This window comes from Lipotes vexillifer, unplaced genomic scaffold (assembly GCF_000442215.2).
Source record: "Lipotes vexillifer unplaced genomic scaffold, Lipotes_vexillifer_v1.1 scaffold294, whole genome shotgun sequence".
NCBI classification, from domain to species: domain Eukaryota; kingdom Metazoa; phylum Chordata; class Mammalia; order Artiodactyla; family Lipotidae; genus Lipotes; species Lipotes vexillifer.
In genome coordinates, this window is record NW_006783917.1 from 222,265 (window position 1) to 237,510 (window position 15,246).

General features: G+C 38.8%; 2 protein-coding genes across 2 annotated transcripts in view; one reads left to right on the top strand and one right to left on the bottom strand.

Annotated features, from left to right (window-relative positions):
- The window catches only part of CEP44 (centrosomal protein 44), a 12,991-nt gene extending 7,877 nt beyond the window's left edge, over positions 1 to 5,114 (bottom strand). The window contains exons 1-4 of the mRNA XM_007456432.1: positions 5,026 to 5,114; positions 2,286 to 2,433; positions 534 to 680; positions 31 to 153 (exon numbers count right to left, since the gene is read on the bottom strand). Coding sequence (XP_007456494.1) covers positions 31 to 153; positions 534 to 680; positions 2,286 to 2,433; positions 5,026 to 5,114 — 507 coding nt within the window. The remainder of the gene's footprint in view (positions 1 to 30; positions 154 to 533; positions 681 to 2,285; positions 2,434 to 5,025) is intronic.
- Positions 5,115 to 12,732: 7,618 nt separating this feature from the next.
- The window catches only part of FBXO8 (F-box protein 8), a 39,865-nt gene continuing 37,351 nt past the window's right edge, over positions 12,733 to 15,246 (top strand). Inside the window, exon 1 of the mRNA XM_007456433.1 lies at positions 12,733 to 12,785. The gene's annotated coding sequence lies outside the window, so the exon portion shown is untranslated. The remainder of the gene's footprint in view (positions 12,786 to 15,246) is intronic.

A 15,246-nucleotide genomic window follows, 5' to 3' on the forward strand; every position in this document is an offset into this window, starting at 1 on the left:
ACACGACGCATTCTCTTTGTATTTTCCCACCTTTCCCGAAGTCATAAACCTGCCAGTGATGTCAATGCCCACAGGTTCAGTTGATGTCTTCTCAGCGCTTGAACAAGGTTCTGACTTAGCAGAACTGATTTTTTTTCTTTGTTGTGATGGAGCCTAAAAAAAAGGTATTAAGATGTCATAAATTATGTGGGAAAGCATGATGTATATATTAAATTCCTCTATCACTTAAATTTTCATATGAAATGTGACTGCCAAATAATGCTGAGTCTAATGAGACTACACGTCTCTTGAAAACTACAAAGTGATGAAAATGTATTATGTTTGAACTATTAGTTTAGGACTCGTAGCTCCAAGTCACAAATGTGCAAAAACAAGTCACTAGTATTTAAAGCAAACATCAGGCATTGTAAGGTTACCCAGACCTGTGAATAGTGCAGTAATTGCACTATGCATTAATTTGCTGACTAGGGTATTGACTTTATACATTAAAATATAGCAACTTAGCCTAAGTTAAAATCTATTAATAAAATTACCTTCTCAAGACCACTCAACTCCTTGTGCTTTTTCATCACACAATTCAAAATATCACATATAATTTGGATTTTCCATTCTGCAAATCCACATTGGAGAAACTGCTTTTTCGTCAAGATTGGTTTATAATTAAATTGATCACGAAGAAGCTGTAAAGAGGAAACAGATCAATGAAATAATTGGGAGCAATTGCTTTCAAAAATCCAAAATTATAAATGACCACCTGGTCAGGGATGTACTGCCATTTTTGAGAGGCGAGAGGGGAGGATTAAGCCATTATATATAGGTCACTAAAGAAACCTGTAGGGGTGCTGTGAGTCCTGACCAGGTAGGAGAACAGGTAGGAAACAGTTAGCTAGGGATGTACCAGAGGATAGATAGCTGTCCAGAGAGATGAAAAAAGATATAAAAAGTTCAAATAGGGCTTCCCTGGTGGCACAGTGGTTGAGAGTCCGCCTGCCGATGCAGGGGACACGGGTTCGTGCCCCGGTCTGGGAGGATCCCACATGCCGCAGAGCAGCTGGGCCCGTGAGCCATGGCCGCTGATCCTGCGTGTCTGGAGCCTGTGCTCTGCAGCGGGAGAGGCCACAACGGGGAGAGGCCCGCATAACGCAAAAAAAAAAAAAAAAAAGACAAATAAATGCTAACATTAAAAAACTATTTGGAAACTGCTTACCTTTTAAAATCTATTTGAGATATTCGAAAGGTATGGAAACATTAAAGCTGAGATACAATATATCTGTTCGACAACCAACTTTCTATTTGGGTATGGTAAGTGAAAAGGGGTAAGAGTATCACATTAAAAAAAAAAAAAAAAAAAAAAAAAAGTTCAAATATCCTCATAGGTGCTAAAAAAAAAAAAACAAAACTCCTTAGCTCGCTGAACAAGATTACTATAGCAGATATCAGAAAACCACAGTTCTGTTTGTTTATAGAAATCATGACTTGATTTTTAGACAAGTTGGTAGGCTACTGAGTTTTGATTTCTCATGTATAAAATGAGAGATACAGATTAAAACAGTAATTTTCAAAACCTACTCTGTGGACCCTGGGATTTCCTAGAAGTGCCTCTCAGGCTTTCATGGAAGCTTTCTGGGGTGAGAGACAAAGAAAGGGAAGATTAAACAGAGACTATATTTAAAGGCTACCATTTCATCAAACTACCTAAAAAAGAAAAAATCAAGATTTGATTTGATAAATGGGCTTTACTATTTTTTTTTAAAGGTTAAGAAAACCACAGTACGTGAGCAAAAATTAATGATACAAAGTAGGGTTCTGAAAAATCAAACATGAGATTAAGTTCAGGATACATGTAGTACAAGTGCAGGTACTAGAGTAGACAATAAGACATGGTTTCAGACCTCAAGGAACACAAGTTGTTCCAACATAAGTTGTAGTCCCTTCTTATAAACAACTAAATTAACTCACAATTTTCTGAACCACAAACTTTACTCACTAAAACCACATTTCTCTCTAACTTCTGCCAGTATACCAAATTTTACTAAAATTTGATATAAAAAAGGCAAATGATAACCAATGACAATTACCAGTCCTCATATTTATTAGAGTATGAAACATACAGCAAACTTGAATTGCATCTTGATTATAACAGGGACTGCATTTACATGAGATAAATGCGTCTGAAAATACTGTCAACTATGCATGCGGCATATATTTGAGTTATAATAACATTAATCTTAAGAAAACCATTCAATGACTTCTAAAAGAATTATTGTTTCATAAATTCAAATTACCTTGTAGACAGTATCTATGAAACGTAAGTCATTCTTTGCTATGAGCTCTACATTGGAGTCCACCAGAAGTTCTGCTACATAAGGTGAATATGAGGTAAGGGAATAGCTGATGATGGGCAGAGAGGCTGCTGTGTCTCCCTTTACCAAACTGTTAGGAAAAACAGAAAAAGATTTTTAAAAAGCTTAATTCCACGAAGTTGGATAATCAGGGAAATAAAAGAAATGCTGTCAAAAACTCATAATTTAACACAATAGCCATAATAATTAGGTGATGCACAGGACCCTTTAGATTCCATCCCTTACTCTAAACCAGTGTAGGCAAATTAACTATGAAACAAAAACTCTTTAGTACCAACAGTCTATTTACCACAGTACTTATTGATTTTCCAAAGCTTAGCCTTACTCGATCTAGTCCATTTTCTCCTACTAATAAAGCAAATGTACGGTCTTACAGTACACAAGTAGGCTTCATGGTTTTGCAAACACTTCTCACATTACCTCACTTTCTCTTTATCACAAAGCTGCAAAGGGAAAATATTAGGAATTCTAAGTTACAGATGAGGAAAACAGGGCTGGAAAAGCTATCAACTGTGACTAGGCTGACCAGTTTACTATCTTCCCCTGACATCAGGCCCATTTGGAATCTACCTTATTAGCTTATGCTAATTCCTCCAGCCTAGAAAGGTATCCTACTCTTCTGTTATCTGTCATTCATTCTTTGTGAATCATCAGTCAAATCTCAAGCCTCCCATGAAGCCATCTTTCTGATCCTGATCCACAAGGATCTCTCTCAGAACGACTCGCCAGGTGTTCAGTATCTGACACCTGATGCTCTGCCTTGTACTGTTGTCTGTCTCCACACACAGATCTTGTTTCTCAAGGAGAAGTGCCTTCACTGATTCTCTCACAACAAGGCAGAGAAAGTATTTGTTCAACTGATGCGATAATGTACTTACTTAGAACATTTGTTTTCCACAAAATTCAAACACATACATAAATCTCCCCATCCCTGCCCAATTTTTTTCAATAAGGCAGGGAACAAATATGATAAGATTATATTTTGTTTTTTGCAGGACAAACATAAATTGTTTCTCTTTTATGTTCATGGGTAAAATTATAATTTACCCAATGAGAAAACTCCTCTAGCAACCTTGTCTCTCTGTAAGACAGTTCAAAACAGGAAATGAAAAAGTACTTTTTTAGAGCAAAATGTGTCCATTTTATCCACATTATGAATAGAAAACAGCCAGGTCTGCATTTAATACCTCTTACGTTAAAACAATCTCAAAAATCTTGGTTACCTAGTTTCTAAGGACTTAGACTAGAAACAGTAAGAGAAACAGATATTATAAATGGACAGGCCAACACGAAAAACAGCAGATGTCAGGAAAAAATTTTTAAATGGCAAAAAGTATACAGAATCAAAATACGCGGAGGGTGTATCTGTATGTGTACATGTGCGTGTCAGATCGGGCAGCGCAACCTGAAGCAGCAGCAAGTAGCACCACCTGTGTCTCAATAAACCCTGCAGACATTACTATCTTATAAAATAATCTAAACTTGTTCTTAATGATACTCTTGGGTCAATAAGAAAATCAAATGTTTGAATGCTGTATTCAGAAGACAGGAGAATCATCAGTATATTTTAGAATTATTCCTATCCAAAATGTCTGTTAAAATGTTAATACTTAAAGTGGGAAGAAGAAAACTTGGCTACTCAAACTGACTCAGCCCCTGCCAGTCTGGATAGTAGAGATTTCCCTGTTTTGAGGAACCAGTATGTGACTGGTTCACACTGTGCGAGCAGACTAGGGAATGCCTTCTGCTTCTCACATATGATGCTCGTAAGAACAGTCATCAGAGCGAAACCTTCCCTAGTCTCCTCAGTATCCATTCACTCGCAGCCTTCTCTTGGTTAGCTTTCCCTAGTTTACAAGACTATCTAGGATTCTACTGGGTTAAACCAATCCAGTTTCCCTCACTACTTGAATATATGCCTAATCTGGACTTGTCCCTCAACACGGTCATTGAATAAATGTCTAATTAGCTTCTAAGATGTGCCAGGCAGTTCTAGATGTGGGGGGCTGCAGTGAACTAAACAAAAAGCCCCAGATGTCAGGCTGCATTCTAGTGGGGGGAAACGTTTAACCAGTCAGCCATGCCAGGGAGGAAGAAAAAGAGGTATTAAACGATAAGAGGATGATGGGAGTACCGTATTAGGTTGGCAGAATTAGAGAAGAAATGTACCTTGTGACATTCTACAAAGGCGAGTAAGTCACATTTGGAAAGTGGAAACTAAAGCAAAAGGTTTAAGTGAGATAGCTTAATAACAATCTTCAAGCATGGTATACATTGTCATAAGAAATCTATTTACTAGAATCTCCCGAACCAAAAAGGAATACCACCCAACTAAATGTGCGAGGGTGGTAAATTACAGAACTAATGAAATCCATTACACTTCCGTGAGATTAAACGTTGTACAGAGACCACACCTGATTCTAACAATACTGTGCTTCCACTTCTAAAAGTTGTTTTAAATCTCCTGAGTTGGAATTTTTCATTAATTCCTACTTAGAAACAAACTCCTAACTGCTTTCTAAAAATCTCTTAGACATTTCAAGGAAAAAATTTAAAGGACCCAGATAAAATCTAGATTTTTATTTAGATACTCCCCTCAGGTCAAGCATTACCTCACATCATTACTGAAAATAATACAAAGAAGTTTGATATTGTAGCTCACCCTACACAATCCACCTCTCTAGGATAGTTTAGCGAGCGAAGCACTTGTTCTAGCTTCCGTAAGCTTCTTTTTAAGTCACCTGTTGCCATTATTTAACATTCGATTCAGCTCCAGCTTTGGAAATTATCTAATTTTTCACCTAAAAAAAAAAAAAATCCATGAAACACTGCTCAACTCTTTGTATCTTTGAAGCTCCTCTAGTCTCTTTTGTTCAATCTCATACACACTTACCATATTTATCTTAGCTATTTCTCCCCTAATTCATCTTCCCTACTGGTGTAGTACTGTCTTGTATCTGCCATATATTCCTGAATGTCAGGTGCACTTTTCCCCTCAATATTTTTTCACTAATAAAATAAGTTTGTCTTATGTTCATCTTCTAACAATGTGTCTGATATTATATGACACTCTCCCAAATACTTAATGGTACAACAAAGTACAATTTGGGAAGACATATCACCCTAAAATAATCTCCATCAATGACTATTTTGGATGCTTATAAAGGGTACACAATAAAAATCAGTAAGAAATGGATACAAAGAAATTTAGCACAGATTTGGTCAGTATTCCCAGGGTTCTGAACTTACATAGTTGTAAATCAGATCGTTTGCTTAAAAAATAAAAATAGATAAGTTAAAAAAAATTCAGAATTCAGCTGGTTAAATATGGCAGCTGGTTAAATGCATGTTACCTTCATTCCCTTTTCTAAACACCACTAAAATGAAAGTAAATGATTAGAAACCATATATACTCATCAGGGTAAAGAAAACTAGAGGGGATTCCACATGACAAAGGATGTGTCAACAAAATTTTGGAAGATGGAAAACAGATGGATGAGTGATAACCAACCTAGCAGAGCAAAGGTAGGTCAATCCCATCCTCCTATTTAGGAGGAAGCCAACAACAGCAACAGGTTCAGAAATGAGGGGACCTGATACTTCTGAAAGCCTGAAGGGTAAGGCCATGGCCTTGAAATAATAATGATTATTTGAAAGTCCGTATAAGAAGCTGCTAAACCCTAGATTTTTACTTTCCCTCTGCTTCCCCTCCCACCCCCCACCCCCAGACACATATAACTTGCTCAGCTAGGCAACTACCTCTGATTCCCCAGGTTTAGCAATGAGTTTTTAGAAAATATCAGCACAACCCATAAAAAAATTGACTTGGAATTCATTAAGATTAAACTTCTGTTCTACAAAATACACTGTTTAGAAAATGAAAAGACAGGCTGCAGACAGAATATTTATAAAACACATACTGGATAAAAGACTTGTTTCCAAAGTATACAAAGAATTCTTAAATGTAAGAGTAAGAAAACAAACAATCCAATTTAAAAATGGGCAAAATATCTGAAAATCTCATTAAAGAAGATACACAGATGGCAAATAAGCATATAAGATGCTCAACATCAAATGTCTTTAAGTAATTACAAATTTAAAAAATGACACCACTGCATATCTATTACAATGGTTAGAATCCAAAAAACTGACAGTACCAAATGCTTATGAGCATACGGAGCAACAGGAACTCTCATTTTTGGTGGGTGGGAACGCAAATCGCATAGCCCTTTTGGAAGACAGTTTGGCAGACTCTTACAAAGCTAAACACCATACAATCAGCAGTCGTGCTTATAGTTATTTACCCAAGTGATTTGAAAATTTAATGCACATACAAGATCCTGCACACAAATGTTTACAGCAGCTCTGCTCCTAATCACCCCAAACTGCAAGCAGTCAGGATGGCCTTCAATAGCCAAATGAATTAAAAAAACTAACACATCCATACAACAGGACATTATTCAGTAATAAAGAAAGAGCTATGAAGCCACAAAAAGACATGAGTGAACCTTAATGCATATTGCTAAGTAAAAGGAACCAGTCTGAAAAGGGTACATATTGTTTGGTTTCCATTTTATGATATTCTGGAAAAGGCAAAACTGTAGAGACAATAAAAACTACAGAGATCATGGCTGCAAGGATTCAGAGGTAAGAGGGAGGGTCACATACAGGTAATGTGCAAAGCTACCTCACAGAGGGGGTGGATGGAAAAGCTGCTAAGTAACTTTGGGAATGAGTGGAGCCTGTGAGACTAAAGGCAAAATGAGCTGCACAGAAACACTGTACTCCAGTGTATAAAGTTGTCTCCCATGTACATATGAGTTAATTCCACATATATGCTGGAATTGAACAATTAAGTAAATGGATGGCTAAATAGTAGAAGCCAGGATTCTCACTGCTGGAGTGGGAATTTACAGATAAGCAAGGGGAGGTGATTGGAATGAGCCACGCCTCATGGTTTAGTTAGACATGCAAGTATGAACTCATGTTTAGCTTAATATAGATGCAGAATATGTGTAATGCTGGCTCCCTGGAGAAATGGCCAATTCTAGGACTTGAGATGAGCCTGAGGCATTATATAATTCTGAAAGTAAGAAATTACACACAAAACAAACAAACCAATCCCACACGTATGTCATAGGGACACAGGAACCAAATGAAGCAGCTTCCGGTGGTCAAAGCTGAAACAATTTGAACAGCAAAAACAACAAAATCAGGCATTTGATAAAATTCAACATTTAGGATATAATTCTTAGGACGTTAGGAATAGAAGGGAACTGCCTGCAGTCATCTACAGGATATCTACAAAAAATTTACTGCAAACATCATATGTAAAGGTGAAATATTGAAAGCTTTCTTCCTGAGACTGGGAAAAGGCAAGCTTATCCACTCTCACCATTTCTATTTAATACTGTACCAGAGGTCTTAGACAGTACAAAAATACAAGAAAAAGAAATAAAAGGAATAAAGACTAAAAAGGAAGAAATAAAAATGTCATTAGTCACAGACAACATAATTGTATTTGAAAAAATCCAAAAGAAATCAAATGGATTTAGCACGGTTGCTGGATAGCAGGCCAATATACACGTATCAATTGTATTTCTCTGTACCACCCAAATAATTTCTAAATTATGTTTAAATATGTTGAAAAATATATGTGTAAATAATTCACTAGCCTCCAATATCATAAACATGTGAATAAATCTAAAACGGATCTGTAAGACCTCAAAACAAAAAAACCAGAAAACTTCATTGAGATAAATTAAAGAAGCCCTAACTAAGAGGTCTACATCTTGAGCAAGGATTTAAAGACTCAGTACGTCGATCCATAATTCAATGTATTCCCTCCATGCCATCCCTCCCCAAAACTCCCTGCAGTTTTTAAAGGTGGAAATTGACAAGCTGATTCCAAAATTTGCATAGATATGCAAAAGATAAACAATAAATAACACAATGCTGAAGAGGATCAAAATTGGAAAATTCAACCACTGGATAATGAGACTCATTATAAAGTTAAATTCAGAATTATTGAAAATATCTACAAACAGAACAATGGAGTGGAATAACGTACAGAAATAGACCATGCATACAGTGACACTAGACTTGTGACAAAGTTGATGCAGAGTAGCCCTGGAAAATGGATGGTCTTTTTCAATAAATGGTACTGTGTCAACTGAATATCCAAATGGGATAAATAAATCCTGACCCCTTGATGTAAAGGGTGCCTCACATCCTTCATAATTAATTCCAGGTTTGTTGTTGAAGATCTACATGTAAAATGTAAGACAAATAGGCTTTCTGGAGATCACAGAGTAGAATATCTTTATGCTCTTCAGGTAGAAAAACATTTCTTGTCTTATAACTGATAAAATGAACCACATTAAACTTACTAACTTCTGTTCATCAAAAGATACCCTTAAGAAAGTGGAAAGAAAAGCCACTGAGTGGAAGTTGATACTGTCAATATATACAACCAACAAAAAGATTCATAGCTAAAAGAAAATCCTACAAAGTAATAAGAAAAAGAAAGACAACTCAATAGAAAAATGGTAAAGAGATCTGAACAGGAACTTTACAAAAGAGTAAATGTGAAAAGATATGCAACCTCATTAATCATTAGGAAATCACAAAGTAAATCCAAAATGTGAGGTTGCAGAGCATTTGAAACAAACCACAATGGTGTGAAAGGGTAAATTAGTACAATTACTTTGGGAAACTTATTAGTGATACCTACTAACATACTCAGGGCCCATGAGACAGGAATATGATGCCAATGAATACAAATAACAGAATACGTGTGTACATTTATGTGCACCAAAAGACATGAACAATATTTGGGATTTTAAATTAAATGGTTCATTTTTTTAAATCTCAAAGAAAATGATACCATGGAATTATATTTTTAAATGACTCATTTTATTGCATGGTATAGGGCTTTCACTAGATTCTCAAAGGATGTTATTCCCAAGGGAGCTTCCTAAACTAAACAGGTAAATAAATGGTTAAGAACTTTTGCTAGAAAGAGACAAAGGGCTTCTAAACTGTAAGTCAATCAGCCAGTGAGGCAAAGCTCAATAACACACTTAAAAATAGCTAGTATTTGTAACTGTCCATGGACACTTCATAGAAGGAGAATAATATATAACAATACCTTGAGTATTGAATTCTCTGGGAATGAAGCTCCTCTAAAATGAGTTCACTGACATTAAAAACAAAACAGAACAACACATAAGTCAGGTGAAGCAGAGTTAGTACGGTCATTTCCCCCTAGTCAACATCCCAGCAGCTGCCTAGGATACAAATCACCTTCTTACACACCTTCCCTATATCTACACATAACCAGAGGTGGGCTAGCAATTTGCAAAATCCTAAATTTAGTAAGCTTTCTATTTTAAGCCACTGGCGACCCAGCTCTGTACCCTTTCCTCCTCTTATAGAACACAGAATCTTCCTGTTCCAAGCTTCCTCTCCTTTATCAACACGGTAAACAACACGTTATTGAATATACTTTTAAATGCTCACGCGTGGGGTTTAGTCAATATTTTTCAGCCAACCAATTACTTCAACTGAACATTTTAGGCAGAGGGAATTTCAAGTAGTGTCAAATGGGAGGGAACTAGAGAAAAGAGGAAGTTATCCTAAAAATCACATTCTACAATATACTGGCCAAGAAGGGTAAACCTTCTTTAACATCTTTTAGGATGACTGGGGGATTTGAAGCGGTTGAAGATGACTTCCCAAGACCAGCCTTTATTTTCCTGGGAAAGACAAAGTGGGAACTAATCTGGCTGTTGAATGCAAAAAATATATATTCTTGGGTGTTGCCCCTGGCCAATATAGTAGGTGTTAGCTCGTTTTAAGTTCCAGACCCACGTATCGTAACACAATTCTTCTAGGGGGACCTTTTCTCCTAAGACATTCTATAATTTTAATATAAATTTTATCTCTTCCCACAGACTTGCTTTAATCCTTTCAGATGTATGTTCCATCTTTGCGGTACATGGAATTTTTGTTTTATTTAACACTTTAAGGTATCTTTCCGTCCTTCCTTTCTCTGAAGTCCTGTAACGTATACCAATGTCTCATTATTTCTACCTTTGGTAATAGAATTTCTGACAACAAAGTATGTCCCTGGAACACATCTTCAGTACCAGCAGAATAAATATTTTGAAGAACAGTAAGATACAGGTACAGCTGGGATCTGTAGGTGAAGGAGATACGTGATAAACAGGATAGAAAAAAACAAAGGGGTTAAAACATTTTTGAGTATAGAAAAAAATTACAGCTACTGCTCTACACTTTCATGAAAGGCTTTACTTTTCTATTATAAAACTGAAAAAAACCCTAGAAATTAAGACATTAAAAAAAAAGCCAATTTAGGACTTGTGCACATTTTAACATAGTAGTTTCAGACATGAAAAGTAACTTTTTAAGAAATCGCTTAACATTTTCGCTTTATAACCCTTATAAAAAGAAATTAAAAGACAAAAGCATATATCACTCAGCTTGTAGCACAGATTCAACCATTAAGATGGTCTCAATATTGCTTCCTAGCTTCCTCCAGAGAGTTCTCTGCTACTAGTTAGGTCTGCCCCACTGAATTTATTACAGGAGACATTGTGGAAATGGTATAAAATAGCATTTTAAAGATTTTTAATCTAGTTGAATCTCACTGTTGTTAGAGGTCATTAAATGATGCCTCCCAATGGAATGCCATTGAACTCAGTGATCTTTGTTCAGAATGAAGCAACTACACCGACTGGTGTAAAGATGACGGTCGATGGCTAAGAGTTTGTGACAGCTCATAACGCTAAATATTATCTATCAGAAATAGAGGAGAGGGCTTCGCTGGTGGCGCAGTGGTTGAGAGTCCGCCTCCCGATGCAGGGGACACGGGTTCGTGCCCCGGTCCGGGAAGATCCCACATGCCGCGGAGCGGCTGGGCCTGTGAGCCATGGCCGCTGAGCCTGCGCGTCCAGAGCCTGTGCTCCGCAACGGGAGAGGCCACAACAGTGAGAGGCCCGCGTACAGAAAAAATAATAATAATAAATAAATAAATAAACAAACAAATAAATGAAAATTTAAAAAATAGAGGAGAAAATTGGGGAAAACGGAGAGTAAGGGTCAAGTATATAACTCTGTAGGATTGCTGTGCTCATATATAAAACCGTTAAAAGGTTTGTGGATAATTTTAGAAAAACAGTCTACTACAGCCCTAATTCCGGAATCCAAATTTCAAGATTGATTTTTTTTTTTACGGTAAGGGGAAAAGCTATAGTCCTGTAGGAAAGTGGAGAAACACTGAAACACTAGGGAAACGTAAAGCAAGGAAAACATCAACTATTCTCAGCTCTTCCTTCTCATCAGTATTTCCGAGGAGGCGGACTGCCCCTCAGCTCAGAGGCTCACACAACAGGAATCGCTCCGTCTAGGACTTCCCACCCTAAGTTACAACCTGATCTGAGAAGATGAGCGCTTCCCATTTCTTCGTTATCAAAAGGATATCCCAGTCGGGTTCATGGGCAAGGCACGTCTAGCATTCTCCTCCCCTGCACTTGATTTAAAAGGATGAAAAGGCAGCCCTGGTCATTCGCCCCAGCCGGGGCCTCGGTTAGGGCAGCGGAGAGAGGCGACCCCGGCCCATCCCGGGGCGCAGCCCCGCCTGCACCCCCGCGCTCACCCAGCAGCGGCCGAGCAAAGAACCGGCTCCAAAGGCCTCCGGCCCCTCACAACGGGCAGAGGAGGCGGTAGCACGTGCAATCCCAGAGCCCCGGGAGCCCGGCCTCCAGCAACGACTCCCTGCGGCCAGACGCCGATGCCGGGACGCGCTTCTCCCGCCGACCGTTTGTATTCTGAGCAGCGGGTGGTAGGCCGCCACGCACCGCGGCAGGGCCTTCCAAGCTGCCGGCTCCCCTGCGCTCCTGGATTCCCTGCTGCAGATTCCACACCACGTTCATACAGAGCCCTGGGAAGACTGACCCTGCCGAGAGTCTTTTCTACGTCCAGTCCGATCCCAAGGTGCAGATTCGAAGTCTGCCCGGTTCTGAGGCTCAGAGGGGATCGGACTGCGAAGTGAGAGACCGGGACTCTGTGGCGAATCGTAGATCGAGGGGATAAAAATACTTCTTCTTGAAGCGCCCCCGAATATGGACGTCACTTCCGGCAACAATAGGAAACGTCAAAACTCGGAGAGTCGGCCGCTCAGGCTGCTGCAGCCTGGGGCACGCTGAGTTCGGAGGGATCAGGTGCTGTTTCTGGGATTCTCCCCGACCTCACCTCCACCAGCGTGAACAAATAAAGTTTGAACCGGCTTCTCCATGGCCTGCGCACCCCTTCCCGGCTGAGCCATTTTCTTTTTGGCTGAAAGCCCCCGCCCAGAGGCCGATTCGTCGCGGCGGCGGTGGGGAATCGCAGGTCGCTCAGGTAAGGGTGTCACCCTAGATATTTCAGAGTTCTTGCCTCTCTTCCCTGTACACCCCTACTTTTCTTCTCGGAAATGATGACCACCGGTGCTCCAGTTGGCAGAAACTTGCCAAGCAGCGAGACTTTGGGGCCAATGGCTGTGCGAAGCACCTTGAGTGACAGCGGTGTTGGCTAATTAAAATGAGGAATCCGTGTCAGGAGGCGGGAGTAGGTGTGCTTCTTGTGTTCCTGGGTCACTGAGGACCCCTAGGTCAGCTTGGGACCCCAGGTAGGGCCCGGCTTCACTCTGAAATAAAGCCGGGAAACAGCAGAGGTTACGCTCTTCTAGCCCAGGTGTTGCTTTCCAAGTAGAATGTGTTTTTGGTGCATAGGCAGAGTTTTTGGCTCTTAACATACTTTTTACAGTAACATGAATGCAAACACATCTAGTTAAGGTCACGATGGATTGCCAGTTGCTTCAGCTGTTAAACTTTGGTTATAAACTCGGCAGATTCTTAACTTGTCTCTTGCTTGTTTCTCTGTGACTAGGCTCTAGTTTCTTATATGGTGGGTGCTCACTTAATTATTATTAAAATTGGGTGAAATCACAAATGGATCCCAATCCTCAGTCGTTTAAGGGTTTTGTTTTATTTTTAGGTTCTGTATGTATTTAGTAATTTAATAATTGAATCTACTTCTTTTAACAAGTGGAGTCTTTATTTTCAAGGATCCCAGGTATTTCCATATCAATAGATTATGACCTTTATTACTGCAAAGTGAAGCTAATTTATGTTTTCCATTTCAGCTTTCCATATTTTTTTTTAATGTTGCAGCTGGTGACCATATTTCGGGGATAGGGAGAATTTTTACCCCCTAAGAAAACGGTTCACAAACTTGAGCAGATATCAGAATTAAGAATAAATTTTATTCTCTTTTCGGGTTGAGTAGGAAACTCGCTATTTTTATCCAGTTAACTTGACGGTTTGTCTGAGATACTGTATACAGTATGGCAGCTGACTTTCGCTCAAGTGAGCAATCCAAGAGAGAGCACCCAAGACTCTCTCTAGTCTTCTATAAGCTAATTTCAGAAGTGGCATCCCATCACTACTGCCATATTCTGTTGATAGGAGTCAATAAATCCAACTCAATCACTGTGGAGAGGATTACACAAGGGCATGAGTCCCAAGACGCAAGGGCCTATGGGAGCCATCTTAGAGGCGGCCTAACACAGACACCCTGGCTAATAACTTTTAGGAGTTAATAGATAGAAATAACTGAGCAAAAATATGCCTGGTTGTAATGAAATAGACAAACTTATACATGGATTTTATTTCTTGGAAAGTTGTTTTTTTTTTTTTTCCTGGCGGGGGGTCTTTTTTTTTCTACTAAATGCCTGAAGAGAGGCTTATTATTTTTCTTGGAAAGCTTTGCTTGAGGAATGACATGTGTGAGAGGAGGGTTTGTGTTTTTAAGGTGTACGTGAACAGAGCATATCACAACTGGAGACTGTGTATTCCTTACCCATTGCCATTTTATATGGTTGAAATGGTTTCAAAATAAACATGAGCAAAGATAGCTTTAAAGGTGGAAAGAAGTTAGGAAAGGCTAGAGGTAAGCCTTTCTAGCGTAGAAAGAATGTGGCAGTCTCTGTGTTGGTATGAGAGCAAACAGGGGTGGGAGAGGTCTGTCTGAGAACAGAAATGTGTTTGTGTGTGTGTTTTTAAGCATTATTAGATGTCAGGTACCACCTTCTTTCAGCATTACCTGGGCGCACATCACCAGCACAGCTTTTGTCAGTGAACCAAATGAGCTTATTGGAAATGAAAGGTACGGGCTTCCGGGTTTATTGTGACACTGTTTTGGCCTTGACCCACTGTAAAATTGCCTATGCTTCTTCCAGGTTTGAAAGATGTTGTCATCTTTTATACCTCAGGTGCTTAATGCCAGCCCAACTGTGTCAATCCTCAAATTGTAGATTTGGCTTTTAAATAGGTACTCCCTATCAGGTTAACATAGTTCATTTATAGTAGGTTACAACCAATTAACTAGTGTTGTTTTGGGCCCTTAGATGTCTGCCAGATTTTAAACAGGTGCTTTTGCTAAAATAACACAGTTGAAATACTTCATTCACAAAATATCTTATGGTAATAACTAGATAAGCTAAACCATGCCTTGTAATTTATTACACTTATTATCAGTTTAATAGGGAATATTTTGTGTGTTTATTGTGCTTAGAATTGCATAAATTAAAAGATATTTGTTTTCCTCATTTCACGATACAAAAACATGAATTACCAAGAAATTACCTTTTCTTTGATCACAAAGCATTGAAATTAGTCGTTCAAATTTATGATTTTATCGTTCATTACTTAACCAACTGCTATGTATTGATACAACTCTCTTTTTTTTTTTTCTTTTGGTATGTGGGCCTCTTACTGTCGTGGCCTCTCCCCTTGCGGAGCAGAGGCTCCGGACGCGCAGG